A 14,443-nucleotide genomic window follows, 5' to 3' on the forward strand; every position below is an offset into this window, starting at 1 on the left:
TATCTCTGTCTCTACCTGTTCCCATCTGATATTATCATCTATCTCTGTCTCTGCCTGTTCCCGTCTGATATTATCATGTATCTCTGTCTCTGTCTGTTCCCATCTATCTTTGTCTCTGCCTGTTCCCATCTGATATTATCATGTATCTCTGTCTCTGTCTGTTCCCATCTATCTCTGTCTCTGCCTGTTCCCATCTGATATTATCATGTATCTCTGTCTCTGTCTGTTCCCATCTATCTCTGTCTCTGCCTGTTCCCATCTATCTCTGTCTCTGCCTGTTCCTATCTGATATTATCATGTATCTCTGTCTCTACCTGTTCCCATCTGATATTATCATCTATTTCTGTCTCTGCCTGTTCCCATCTGATATTATCATGTATCTCTGTCTCTGTCTGTTCCCATCTATCTCTGTCTCTGCCTGTTCCCATCTGATATTATCATGTATCTCTGTCTCTGCCTGTTCCCATCTGATATTATCATCTATCTCTGTCTCTGCCTGTTCCCATCTGATATTATCATGTATCTCTGTCTCTGTCTGTTCCCATCTATCTCTGTCTCTGCCTGTTCCCATCTATCTCTGTCTCTGCCTGTTCCCATCTGATAATATCACGTATCTCTGTCTCTGCCTGTTCCCATCTGATATTATCATGTATCTCTGTCTCTGCCTGTTCCCATCTGATATTATCATCTATCTCTGTCTCTACCTGTTCCCATCTGATATTATCATCTATCTCTGTCTCTGCCTGTTCCCATCTGATATTATCATGTATCTCTGTCTCTGTCTGTTCCCATCTATCTCTGTCTCTGCCTGTTCCCATCTATCTCTGTCTCTGCCTGTTCCCATCTGATAATATCACGTATCTCTGTCTCTGCCTGTTCCCATCTGATATTATCATGTATCTCTGTCTCTGCCTGTTCCCATCTATCTCTGTCTCTGCCTGTTCCCATCTGATATTATCATCTATCTCTGTCTCTGCCTGTTCCCATCTGATATTATCATCTATCTCTGTCTCTGCCTGTTCCCATCTGATATTATCATCTATCTCTGTCTCTGCCTGTTCCCATCTATCTCTGTCTCTGCCTGTTCCCATCTGATATTATCATCTATCTCTGTCTCTGCCTGTTCCCATCTGATATTATCATCTATCTCTGTCTCTGCCTGTTCCCATCTATCTCTGTCTCTGCCTGTTCCCATCTGATATTATCATGTATCTCTGTCTCTGCCTGTTCCCATCTGATATTATCATCTATCTCTGTCTCTGCCTGTTCCCATCTATCTCTGTCTCTGCCTGTTCCCATCTGATATTATCATCTATCTCTGTCTCTGCCTGTTCCCATCTGATATTATCATCTATCTCTGTCTCTGCCTGTTCCCGTCTGATATTATCATCTATCTCTGTCTCTGCCTGTTCCCATCTGATATTATCATCTATCTCTGTCTCTACCTGTTCCCATCTATCTCTGTCTCTGTCTGTTCCCATCTATCTCTGTCTCTGCCTGTTCCCGTCTGATATTATCATGTATCTCTGTCTCTGTCTGTTCCCATCTATCTCTGTCTCTGCCTGTTCCCGTCTGATATTATCATGTATCTCTGTCTCTGTCTGTTCCCATCTATCTCTGTCTCTGCCTGTTCCCATCTGATATTATCACGTATCTCTGTCTCTGCCTGTTCCCATATATCTCTGTCTCTGCCTGTTCCCGTCTGATATTATCACGTGTCTCTGTCTCTGTCTGTTCCCATCTATCTCTGTCTCTGCCTGTTCCCATCTGATATTATCACGTATCTCTGTCTCTGTCTGTTCCCATCTATCTCTGTCTCTGTCTGTTCCCATCTGATATTATCATGTATCTCTGTCTCTGCCTGTTCCAATCTGATATTATCACGTATCTCTGTCTCTGTCTGTTCCCATCTATCTCTGTCTCTGCCTGTTCCCATCTGATATTATCACGTATCTCTGTCTCTGCCTGTTCCCATCTATCTCTGTCTCTGCCTGTTCCTATCTGATATTATCACGTGTCTCTGTCTCTGTCTGTTCCCATATATCTCTGTCTGCCTGTTCCCATCTGATATTATCATGTATCTCTGTCTCTGCCTGTTCCCATCTGATATTATCATCTATCTCTGTCTCTGCCTGTTCCCATCTGATATTATCATGTATCTCTGTCTCTGTCTGTTCCCATCTATCTCTGTCTCTGCCTGTTCCCATCTGATATTATCATGTATCTCTGTCTCTGCCTGTTCCCATCTATCTCTGTCTCTGCCTGTTCCTATCTGATATTATCACGTGTCTCTGTCTCTGTCTGTTCCCATCTATCTCTGTCTCTGCCTGTTCCCATCTGATATTATCACGTATCTCTGTCTCTGCCTGTTCCCATCTGATATTATCATGTATCTCTGTCTCTGCCTGTTCCCATCTGATATTATCACGTATCTCTGTCTCTGCCTGTTCCCATCTGATATTATCATCTATCTCTGTCTCTGCCTGTTCCCATCTGATATTATCATCTATCTCTGTCTCTGCCTGTTCCCATCTGATATTATCATCTATCTCTGTCTCTGTCTGTTCCCATCTATCTCTGTCTCTGCCTGTTCCCATCTGATATTATCATATATCTCTGTCTGCCTGTTCCCATCTGATATTATCATGTATCTCTGTCTCTGCCTGTTCCCATCTGATATTATCACGTATCTCTGTCTCTGCCTGTTCCCATCTGATATTATCATGTATCTCTGTCTCTGCCTGTTCCCATCTGATATTATCATGTATCTCTGTCTCTGCCTGTTCCCATCTGATATTATCATCTATCTCTGTCTCTGCCTGTTCCCATCTGATATTATCATCTATCTCTGTCTCTGCCTGTTCCCATCTGATATTATCATGTATCTCTGTCTCTGCCTGTTCCCATCTGATATTATCATCTATCTCTGTCTCTGTCTGTTCCCATATATCTCTGTCTGCCTGTTCCCATCTGATATTATCACGTATCTCTGTCTCTGCCTGTTCCCATCTGATATTATCATGTATCTCTGTCTCTGCCTGTTCCCATCTGATATTATCACGTATCTCTGTCTCTGCCTGTTCCCATCTGATATTATCACGTATCTCTGTCTCTGCCTGTTCCCATCTGATATTATCATCTATCTCTGTCTCTGTCTGTTCCCATCTATCTCTGTCTCTGCCTGTTCCCATCTGATATTATCACGTATCTCTGTCTCTGCCTGTTCCCATCTGATATTATCATGTATCTCTGTCTCTGTCTGTTCCCATCTGATATTATCATCTATCTCTGTCTCTGCCTGTTCCCATCTATCTCTGTCTCTGCCTGTTCCCATCTGATATTATCATCTATCTCTGTCTCTGCCTGTTCCCATCTATCTCTGTCTCTGCCTGTTCCCATCTGATATTATCACGTATCTCTGTCTCTGCCTGTTCCCATCTGATATTATCACGTGTCTCTGTCTCTGTCTGTTCCCATCTATCTCTGTCTCTGCCTGTTCCTATCTGATATTATCATGTATCTCTGTCTCTGCCTGTTCCCATCTGATATTATCATCTATCTCTGTCTCTGCCTGTTCCCATCTGATATTATCATCTATCTCTGTCTCTGCCTGTTCCCATCTGATATTATCATGTATCTCTGTCTCTGCCTGTTCCCATCTGATATTATCATGTATCTCTGTCTCTGCCTGTTCCCATCTGATATTATCACGTATCTCTGTCTCTGCCTGTTCCCATCTATCTCTGTCTCTGCCTGTTCCCATCTGATATTATCACGTGTCTCTGTCTCTGCCTGTTCCCATCTATCTCTGTCTCTGCCTGTTCCCATCTGATATTATCATGTATCTCTGTCTCTGTCTGTTCCCATCTATCTCTGTCTCTGCCTGTTCCCATCTGATATTATCATGTATCTCTGTCTCTGTCTGTTCCCATCTATCTCTGTCTCTGCCTGTTCCCATCTATCTCTGTCTCTGCCTGTTCCTATCTGATATTATCATGTATCTCTGTCTCTACCTGTTCCCATCTGATATTATCATCTATTTCTGTCTCTGCCTGTTCCCATCTGATATTATCATGTATCTCTGTCTCTGTCTGTTCCCATCTATCTCTGTCTCTGCCTGTTCCCATCTGATATTATCATGTATCTCTGTCTCTGCCTGTTCCCATCTGATATTATCATCTATCTCTGTCTCTGCCTGTTCCCATCTGATATTATCATGTATCTCTGTCTCTGTCTGTTCCCATCTATCTCTGTCTCTGCCTGTTCCCATCTATCTCTGTCTCTGCCTGTTCCCATCTGATAATATCACGTATCTCTGTCTCTGCCTGTTCCCATCTGATATTATCATGTATCTCTGTCTCTGCCTGTTCCCATCTGATATTATCATCTATCTCTGTCTCTACCTGTTCCCATCTGATATTATCATCTATCTCTGTCTCTGCCTGTTCCCATCTGATATTATCATGTATCTCTGTCTCTGTCTGTTCCCATCTATCTCTGTCTCTGCCTGTTCCCATCTATCTCTGTCTCTGCCTGTTCCCATCTGATAATATCACGTATCTCTGTCTCTGCCTGTTCCCATCTGATATTATCATGTATCTCTGTCTCTGCCTGTTCCCATCTATCTCTGTCTCTGCCTGTTCCCATCTGATATTATCATCTATCTCTGTCTCTGCCTGTTCCCATCTGATATTATCATCTATCTCTGTCTCTGCCTGTTCCCATCTGATATTATCATCTATCTCTGTCTCTGCCTGTTCCCATCTATCTCTGTCTCTGCCTGTTCCCATCTGATATTATCATCTATCTCTGTCTCTGCCTGTTCCCATCTGATATTATCATCTATCTCTGTCTCTGCCTGTTCCCATCTATCTCTGTCTCTGCCTGTTCCCATCTGATATTATCATGTATCTCTGTCTCTGCCTGTTCCCATCTGATATTATCATCTATCTCTGTCTCTGCCTGTTCCCATCTATCTCTGTCTCTGCCTGTTCCCATCTGATATTATCATCTATCTCTGTCTCTGCCTGTTCCCATCTGATATTATCATCTATCTCTGTCTCTGCCTGTTCCCGTCTGATATTATCATCTATCTCTGTCTCTGCCTGTTCCCATCTGATATTATCATCTATCTCTGTCTCTACCTGTTCCCATCTATCTCTGTCTCTGTCTGTTCCCATCTATCTCTGTCTCTGCCTGTTCCCGTCTGATATTATCATGTATCTCTGTCTCTGTCTGTTCCCATCTATCTCTGTCTCTGCCTGTTCCCGTCTGATATTATCATGTATCTCTGTCTCTGTCTGTTCCCATCTATCTCTGTCTCTGCCTGTTCCCATCTGATATTATCACGTATCTCTGTCTCTGCCTGTTCCCATATATCTCTGTCTCTGCCTGTTCCCGTCTGATATTATCACGTGTCTCTGTCTCTGTCTGTTCCCATCTATCTCTGTCTCTGCCTGTTCCCATCTGATATTATCACGTATCTCTGTCTCTGTCTGTTCCCATCTATCTCTGTCTCTGTCTGTTCCCATCTGATATTATCATGTATCTCTGTCTCTGCCTGTTCCAATCTGATATTATCACGTATCTCTGTCTCTGTCTGTTCCCATCTATCTCTGTCTCTGCCTGTTCCCATCTGATATTATCACGTATCTCTGTCTCTGCCTGTTCCCATCTATCTCTGTCTCTGCCTGTTCCTATCTGATATTATCACGTGTCTCTGTCTCTGTCTGTTCCCATATATCTCTGTCTGCCTGTTCCCATCTGATATTATCATGTATCTCTGTCTCTGCCTGTTCCCATCTGATATTATCATCTATCTCTGTCTCTGCCTGTTCCCATCTGATATTATCATGTATCTCTGTCTCTGTCTGTTCCCATCTATCTCTGTCTCTGCCTGTTCCCATCTGATATTATCATGTATCTCTGTCTCTGCCTGTTCCCATCTATCTCTGTCTCTGCCTGTTCCTATCTGATATTATCACGTGTCTCTGTCTCTGTCTGTTCCCATCTATCTCTGTCTCTGCCTGTTCCCATCTGATATTATCACGTATCTCTGTCTCTGCCTGTTCCCATCTGATATTATCATGTATCTCTGTCTCTGCCTGTTCCCATCTGATATTATCACGTATCTCTGTCTCTGCCTGTTCCCATCTGATATTATCATCTATCTCTGTCTCTGCCTGTTCCCATCTGATATTATCATCTATCTCTGTCTCTGCCTGTTCCCATCTGATATTATCATCTATCTCTGTCTCTGTCTGTTCCCATCTATCTCTGTCTCTGCCTGTTCCCATCTGATATTATCATATATCTCTGTCTGCCTGTTCCCATCTGATATTATCATGTATCTCTGTCTCTGCCTGTTCCCATCTGATATTATCACGTATCTCTGTCTCTGCCTGTTCCCATCTGATATTATCATGTATCTCTGTCTCTGCCTGTTCCCATCTGATATTATCATGTATCTCTGTCTCTGCCTGTTCCCATCTGATATTATCATCTATCTCTGTCTCTGCCTGTTCCCATCTGATATTATCATCTATCTCTGTCTCTGCCTGTTCCCATCTGATATTATCATGTATCTCTGTCTCTGCCTGTTCCCATCTGATATTATCATCTATCTCTGTCTCTGTCTGTTCCCATATATCTCTGTCTGCCTGTTCCCATCTGATATTATCACGTATCTCTGTCTCTGCCTGTTCCCATCTGATATTATCATGTATCTCTGTCTCTGCCTGTTCCCATCTGATATTATCACGTATCTCTGTCTCTGCCTGTTCCCATCTGATATTATCACGTATCTCTGTCTCTGCCTGTTCCCATCTGATATTATCATCTATCTCTGTCTCTGTCTGTTCCCATCTATCTCTGTCTCTGCCTGTTCCCATCTGATATTATCACGTATCTCTGTCTCTGCCTGTTCCCATCTGATATTATCATGTATCTCTGTCTCTGTCTGTTCCCATCTGATATTATCATCTATCTCTGTCTCTGCCTGTTCCCATCTATCTCTGTCTCTGCCTGTTCCCATCTGATATTATCATCTATCTCTGTCTCTGCCTGTTCCCATCTATCTCTGTCTCTGCCTGTTCCCATCTGATATTATCACGTATCTCTGTCTCTGCCTGTTCCCATCTGATATTATCACGTGTCTCTGTCTCTGTCTGTTCCCATCTATCTCTGTCTCTGCCTGTTCCTATCTGATATTATCATGTATCTCTGTCTCTGCCTGTTCCCATCTGATATTATCATCTATCTCTGTCTCTGCCTGTTCCCATCTGATATTATCATCTATCTCTGTCTCTGCCTGTTCCCATCTGATATTATCATGTATCTCTGTCTCTGCCTGTTCCCATCTGATATTATCATGTATCTCTGTCTCTGCCTGTTCCCATCTGATATTATCACGTATCTCTGTCTCTGCCTGTTCCCATCTATCTCTGTCTCTGCCTGTTCCCATCTGATATTATCACGTGTCTCTGTCTCTGCCTGTTCCCATCTATCTCTGTCTCTGCCTGTTCCCATCTGATATTATCATCTATCTCTGTCTCTGCCTGTTCCCATCTGATATTATCATCTATCTCTGTCTCTGCCTGTTCCCATCTGATATTATCACGTATCTCTGTCTCTGCCTGTTCCCATCTGATATTATCATGTATCTCTGTCTCTGCCTGTTCCCATCTGATATTATCATCTATCTCTGTCTCTGCCTGTTCCCATCTGATATTATCATGTGTCTCTGTCTCTGCCTGTTCCCATCTGATATTATCATCTATCTCTGTCTCTGCCTGTTCCCATCTGATATTATCATCTATCTCTGTCTCTGCCTGTTCCAATCTGATATTATCATGTATCTCTGTCTCTGCCTGTTCCCATCTGATATTATCATCTATCTCTGTCTCTGCCTGTTCCCATCTGATATTATCATGTATCTCTGTCTCTGTCTGTTCCCATCTATCTCTGTCTGCCTGTTCCCATCTATCTCTGTCTCTGCCTGTTCCCATCTATCTCTGTCTCTGCCTGTTCCTATCTGATATTATCACGTGTCTCTGTCTCTGTCTGTTCCCATCTATCTCTGTCTGCCTGTTCCCATCTGATATTATCATGTATCTCTGTCTCTGCCTGTTCCCATCTGATATTATCATGTATCTCTGTCTCTGCCTGTTCCCATCTGATATTATCATGTGTCTCTGTCTCTGCCTGTTCCCATCTGATATTATCATCTATCTCTGTCTCTGCCTGTTCCCATCTGATATTATCATCTATCTCTGTCTCTGCCTGTTCCAATCTGATATTATCATGTATCTCTGTCTCTGCCTGTTCCCATCTGATATTATCATGTATCTCTGTCTCTGTCTGTTCCCATCTATCTCTGTCTCTGCCTGTTCCCATCTGATATTATCATCTATCTCTGTCTCTGCCTGTTCCCATCTGATATTATCACGTATCTCTGTCTCTGCCTGTTCCCATCTATCTCTGTCTCTGCCTGTTCCCATCTGATATTATCATGTATCTCTGTCTCTGTCTGTTCCCATCTGATATTATCATCTATCTCTGTCTCTGTCTGTTCCCATCTATCTCTGTCTCTGCCTGTTCCCATCTGATATTATCATGTATCTCTGTCTCTGCCTGTTCCCATCTGATATTATCACGTATCTCTGTCTCTGCCTGTTCCCATCTGATATTATCATGTATCTCTGTCTCTGTCTGTTCCCATCTATCTCTGTCTCTGCCTGTTCCCATCTGATATTATCATGTATCTCTGTCTCTGCCTGTTCCCATCTGATATTATCATCTATCTCTGTCTCTGCCTGTTCCCATCTGATATTATCATGTATCTCTGTCTCTGCCTGTTCCCATCTGATATTATCATCTATCTCTGTCTCTGCCTGTTCCCATCTGATATTATCATCTATCTCTGTCTCTGCCTGTTCCCATCTGATATTATCATCTATCTCTGTCTCTGCCTGTTCCCATCTGATATTATCACGTATCTCTGTCTCTGTCTGTTCCCATCTATCTCTGTCTCTGCCTGTTCCCATCTATCTCTGTCTCTGTCTGTTCCCATCTATCTCTGTCTCTGCCTGTTCCCATCTATCTCTGTCTCTGCCTGTTCCTATCTGATATTATCACGTGTCTCTGTCTCTGTCTGTTCCCATCTATCTCTGTCTCTGCCTGTTCCCATCTGATATTATCATGTATCTCTGTCTCTGCCTGTTCCCATCTGATAATATCACGTATCTCTGTCTCTGCCTGTTCCCATCTGATATTATCATGTATCTCTGTCTCTGCCTGTTCCCATCTGATATTATCACGTGTCTCTGTCTCTGCCTGTTCCCATCTGATATTTTCACGTATCTCTGTCTCTGTCTGTTCCCATCTATCTCTGTCTCTGCCTGTTCCCATCTGATATTATCATCTATCTCTGTCTCTGCCTGTTCCCATCTGATATTTTCACGTATCTCTGTCTCTGTCTGTTCCCATCTATCTCTGTCTCTGCCTGTTCCCATCTGATATTATCAGGTATCTCTGTCTCTGCCTGTTCCCATCTATCTCTGTCTCTGCCTGTTCCCATCTGATATTATCATCTATCTCTGTCTCTGCCTGTTCCCATCTGATATTATCACGTGTCTCTGTCTCTGCCTGTTCCCATCTGATATTATCACGTATCTCTGTCTCTGTCTGTTCCCATCTATCTCTGTCTCTGCCTGTTCCCATCTGATATTATCACGTATCTCTGTCTCTGTCTGTTCCCATCTATCTCTGTCTCTACCTGTTCCCATCTGATATTATCATCTATCTCTGTCTCTGCCTGTTCCCATCTGATATTTTCACGTATCTCTGTCTCTGTCTGTTCCCATCTATCTCTGTCTCTGCCTGTTCCCATCTGATATTATCATGTATCTCTGTCTCTGCCTGTTCCCATCTGATATTATCACGTGTCTCTATCTCTGCCTGTTCCCATCTGATATTATCATCTATCTCTGTCTCTGCCTGTTCCCATCTGATATTATCACGTATCTCTGTCTCTACCTGTTCCCATCTGATATTATCATGTATCTCTGTCTCTGCCTTTTCCCATCTGATATTATCATCTATCTCTGTCTCTACCTGTTCCCATCTGATATTATCATGTATCTCTGTCTCTGCCTGTTCCCATCTGATATTATCGTAGGCCTCCCGGGTGGCGCAGTGGTCTAGGGCACTGCATCGCAGTGCTAGCTGCGCCACCAGAGTCTCTGGGTTCGCGCCCAGGCTGGGCTGGGTTCGCGCCCAGGCTCTGTTGCTGCCGGCCGCAACCGGGAGGTCCGTGGGGCGACGCACAATTGGCATAGCGTCGTCCGGGTTAGGGAGGGTTTGGCCGGTAGGGATATCCATGTCTCAGTATGTAAAATGTAATAAAATGTATGCACTCTACTGTAAGTCGCTCTGGATAAGAGCGTCTGCTAAATGACTAAAATGTAAATGTAATCATCTATCTCTGTCTCTACCTGTTCCCATCTGATATTATCATGTATCTCTGTCTCTGCCTGTTCCCATCTGATATTATCACGTATCTCTGTCTCTGCCTGTTCCCATCTGATATTATCACGTATCTCTGTCTCTGCCTGTTCCCATCTGATATTATCACGTATCTCTGTCTCTGCCTGTTCCCATCTGATATTATCACGTATCTCTGTCTCTGCCTGTTCCCATCTGATATTATCATCTATCTCTCTCTGCCTGTTCCCATCTGATATTATCACGTATCTCTGTCTCTGCCTGTTCCCATCTGATATTATCATGTATCTCTGTCTCTGCCTGTTCCCATCTATCTCTGTCTCTGCCTGTTCCCATCTGATATTATCATGTATCTCTGTCTCTACCTGTTCCCATCTGATATTATCACGTATCTCTGTCTCTGTCTGTTCCCATCTGATATTATCACGTATCTCTGTCTCTGCCTGTTCCCATCTGATATTATCACGTATCTCTGTCTCTGCCTGTTCCCATCTGATATTATCATCTATCTCTGTCTCTGCCTGTTCCCATCTGATATTATCATGTATCTCTGTCTCTGCCTGTTCCCATCTGATATTATCACGTATCTCTGTCTCTGCCTGTTCCCATCTGATATTATCATGTATCTCTGTCTCTGCCTGTTCCCATCTATCTCTGTCTCTGCCTGTTCCCATCTGATATTATCATGTATCTCTGTCTCTGCCTGTTCCCATCTGATATTATCACGTATCTCTGTCTATGAAACAGGATCCAGCAGCCATTTATCTACCCAACAGTGACAGATTCATCTGATTTCTTAGATATTTTTTTAGTTGTTGATGCGTTTGTTTTTGAAAATCTATTTTGATATAATATCATATCAAGTATTTATTATTTATATCAAGATATCCCTCAATTAATACTAGAATGGTTGTAGGTATGATGTCATCATTTTGAGGGTGTACTCAGAAACTACTGTAAATGTAACAAAGAGTCTTTATCGACACGGCCAATTGACCCTTCTGTTATCGACACGGCCAATTGACCTTCCCCTCTCCCCTCCCTCTCCTCATTCCTCTTCCCCCAGGTTGATTGACAAGCCTGTCGTCTAATCGAATCGTCGCCATGATTGCAACAGGGGGCCTCCTGCGTATAAACCGGCGCCAGGACTCCCAGCACTCTAAGAACCAAGCTGAGAACAAGAGGAAACGAGCCAAGGGAAAGAAGAACCATGTAGTGGTGGTTGGTAGCGTGATGGACTACAATACCCATAATGCTTTGTATATTGTATTTAGTTTAGAACGATGTAGTGGTGGTTGGTAGCGTGATGGACTACAATACCCATAATGCGTTTGTAACGGATGTGAAATGGCTAGCTAGTTAGCGGCTGCGCGCTAGTAGCAATTCAATCAGTTACGTCACTTGCTCTGAGACATTAAGTAGGGTTGCCCCTTGCTCTACAAGGGCCGCGGCCTTTGTGGAGCGATGGGTAACGATGCTTCGTGGGCAATTGTTGTTAATGTGTGCAGAGGGTCCCTGGTTCGCGCCCGTGTCGGGGCGAGGGGACGACGTAAAGTTACAACTGTTACACGTTGTATATTGTATTTAGTTTAGAACGATGTAGTGGTGGTTGGTAGCGTGATGGACTACAATACCCATACTGCTTTGTATATTTTATTTAGTTTAGAACGATGTAGTGGTGGTTGGTAGCATGATTGACTACAATACTTAACCATCTTTGACAATGTGGTGGTGGTGGGTAGCACAGTGTACTAAACTACATTACCCATAATGCTCGGTGTATTAAGAATTCAGCCATAGCAGAAGAATTGTACAGTTGTTTGAAGTACAGTAGAACAACATAGCTACTGCCATAGGTGTCAAATCTGTGCGCTGTAAAACCTTGGTAGAGCATGGGCGAAGTTAGGGCAACTCATTTTAATTCTCTGGCTTTTTTCATCTTTTATCCAGCCTCACTTCTCAGTACTGACTTAAAACATAAGCTGTGTTCGAATACACATACTAAAATACTGTATACTACATATTAATGAGTATATACTACATTCTATATACTATTAGCTCATTTTAGTATACTGTAAATGAACGGTATTCTTTCAGTTGAGCGTACTAGAACTTCGCCTGTCTACCAGAAGTTGATGCTGTTGCTATGCAACCTCTTGCTAGCATAACAAATGACTAGCTAAAAATGTTACGATTTCGAGTGTGTTCGGAAATTCAATCTGGGCGTTCGTAAATTCAGAGCGTTGTCAGATTGTCCCGTTCATAAATTCAGAGCGTTTCACTCTCTGAGCATTCAGAGCGCACACTGCTACTGGACGCATTCAACGGCAGTCAAGTACCCAAGCTAACTGGCTAACTGGATAACTAGCTTACTGGCTAACTGGCTAACTAGCTACCTGGCTAACTAGCTAACTAGCTAACTGGCTAACTAGCTAACTGGCTAACTGGCTGGTTAGGCTGTTTTCATGTTATCAAATCAAATTAAAAGTTATTTGTCACATGTGCCGAATACAACAGGTGTAGACCTTACAGTGAAATGCTTACTTACAAGCCCTTAACCAACAATGAAGTTTTTAGAAAATACCTACAAAAAGTAAGAGATAAGAATAACAAATAATTAAGAGCAGCAGTAAATAACAGGGGGTACTGGTACAGAGTCAATGTGCGGGGGGCACCGGTGTCGAGGTAATTGAGGAAATATGTTCATGTAGGTAGAGGTATTAAAGTGACTATGACTAGATAATAACAGAGAGTAGCAGCAGTGTAGAAGAGGGGGGGGCACTGCAAATAGTCTGGGTAGACATTTGATTAGATGTTCAGGAGTCCTATAGCTTGGGGGTAAAAGCTGTTTAGAAGCCTCTTGGACCTAGACATGGCGCTCCGGTACCTCTTGCCGTGCGGTAGCAGAGAGAACAGTCTTTGACTAGGGTGGCTGGAGTCTTTGACATCTTTTAGGGCCTTCCTCTGACACCGCCTGGTGTAGAGGTCCTGGATGGCAGGAAGCTGGTATAAAGGTCCTGGATGGCAGGAAGCTTGGCCCCAGGGCCACGTTGGTAAGTGTAACTGTGCAGTGGGCAACAATTTAATAACGTTTTTTTTTTTGCCAACGTTTACTGACACCGGCCATATATCCACTGGGGGTTGAGCGTTCGTAAATTCATCAGTTATTCTGCGGGAGAGTGCTCTGAAATCAGAGTAGATAGCTAAGTGGTATAGTCGTACGATTCAATGGCTAATCAAGTCAATAAACGTTGGGTAGTTAGTTAATATACTGCCTGGCATGTTCGATTTATTAGTAGCTAGCTAACATACCGGTACATACTGCTGTAATGCTATGTGGTTCGTAAGGATAGCGTAGCTAGCTAACATACTGGTACATACTGCTGTAATGCTATGTGGTTCGTAAGGATAGAGTAGCTAACATACCGGTACATACTGCTGTAATGCTATGTGGTTAGTAAGGATAGAGTAGCTAACATACCGGTACATACTGCTGTAATGCTATGTGGTTCGTAAGGATAGAGTAGCTAACATACCGGTACATACTGCTGTAATGCTATGTGGTTCGTAAGGATAGAGTAGCTAACATACCTGGTACATACTGCTGTAATGCTATGATATGGGGTTAGTAAGGATAGCGTAGCTAGCTAACATACTGGTACATACTGCTGTAATGCTATGTGGTTCGTAAGGATAGAGTAGCTAACATACCGGTACATACTGCTGTAATGCTATGTGGTTCGTAAGGATAGAGTAGCTAACATACCGGTACATACTGCTGTAATGATATGTGGTTCGTAAGGACAGAGTAGCTAACATACCGGTACATACTGCTGTAATGCTATGTGGTTCGTAAGGATAGAGTAGCTAACATACCGGTACATACTGCTGTAATGATATGTGGTTCGTAAGGATAGAGTAGCTAACATACCGGTACATA

General features: G+C 43.0%; 1 protein-coding gene across 1 annotated transcript in view; it reads left to right on the forward strand.

Moving 5' to 3' along the window:
• LOC129824569 (uncharacterized) overlaps positions 1-14,443 on the forward strand; it is a 39,255-nt gene that overhangs the window by 19,467 nt on the left and 5,345 nt on the right. Inside the window, exon 3 of the mRNA XM_055884260.1 lies at positions 11,570-11,724. Coding sequence (XP_055740235.1) covers positions 11,608-11,724 — 117 coding nt within the window. The 5' untranslated portion in view covers positions 11,570-11,607. The remainder of the gene's footprint in view (positions 1-11,569; positions 11,725-14,443) is intronic.

The sequence above is a fragment of the Salvelinus fontinalis genome, chromosome 26 (genome assembly GCF_029448725.1).
Source record: "Salvelinus fontinalis isolate EN_2023a chromosome 26, ASM2944872v1, whole genome shotgun sequence".
In the NCBI taxonomy this organism is placed as follows: Eukaryota; Metazoa; Chordata; class Actinopteri; order Salmoniformes; family Salmonidae; genus Salvelinus; species Salvelinus fontinalis.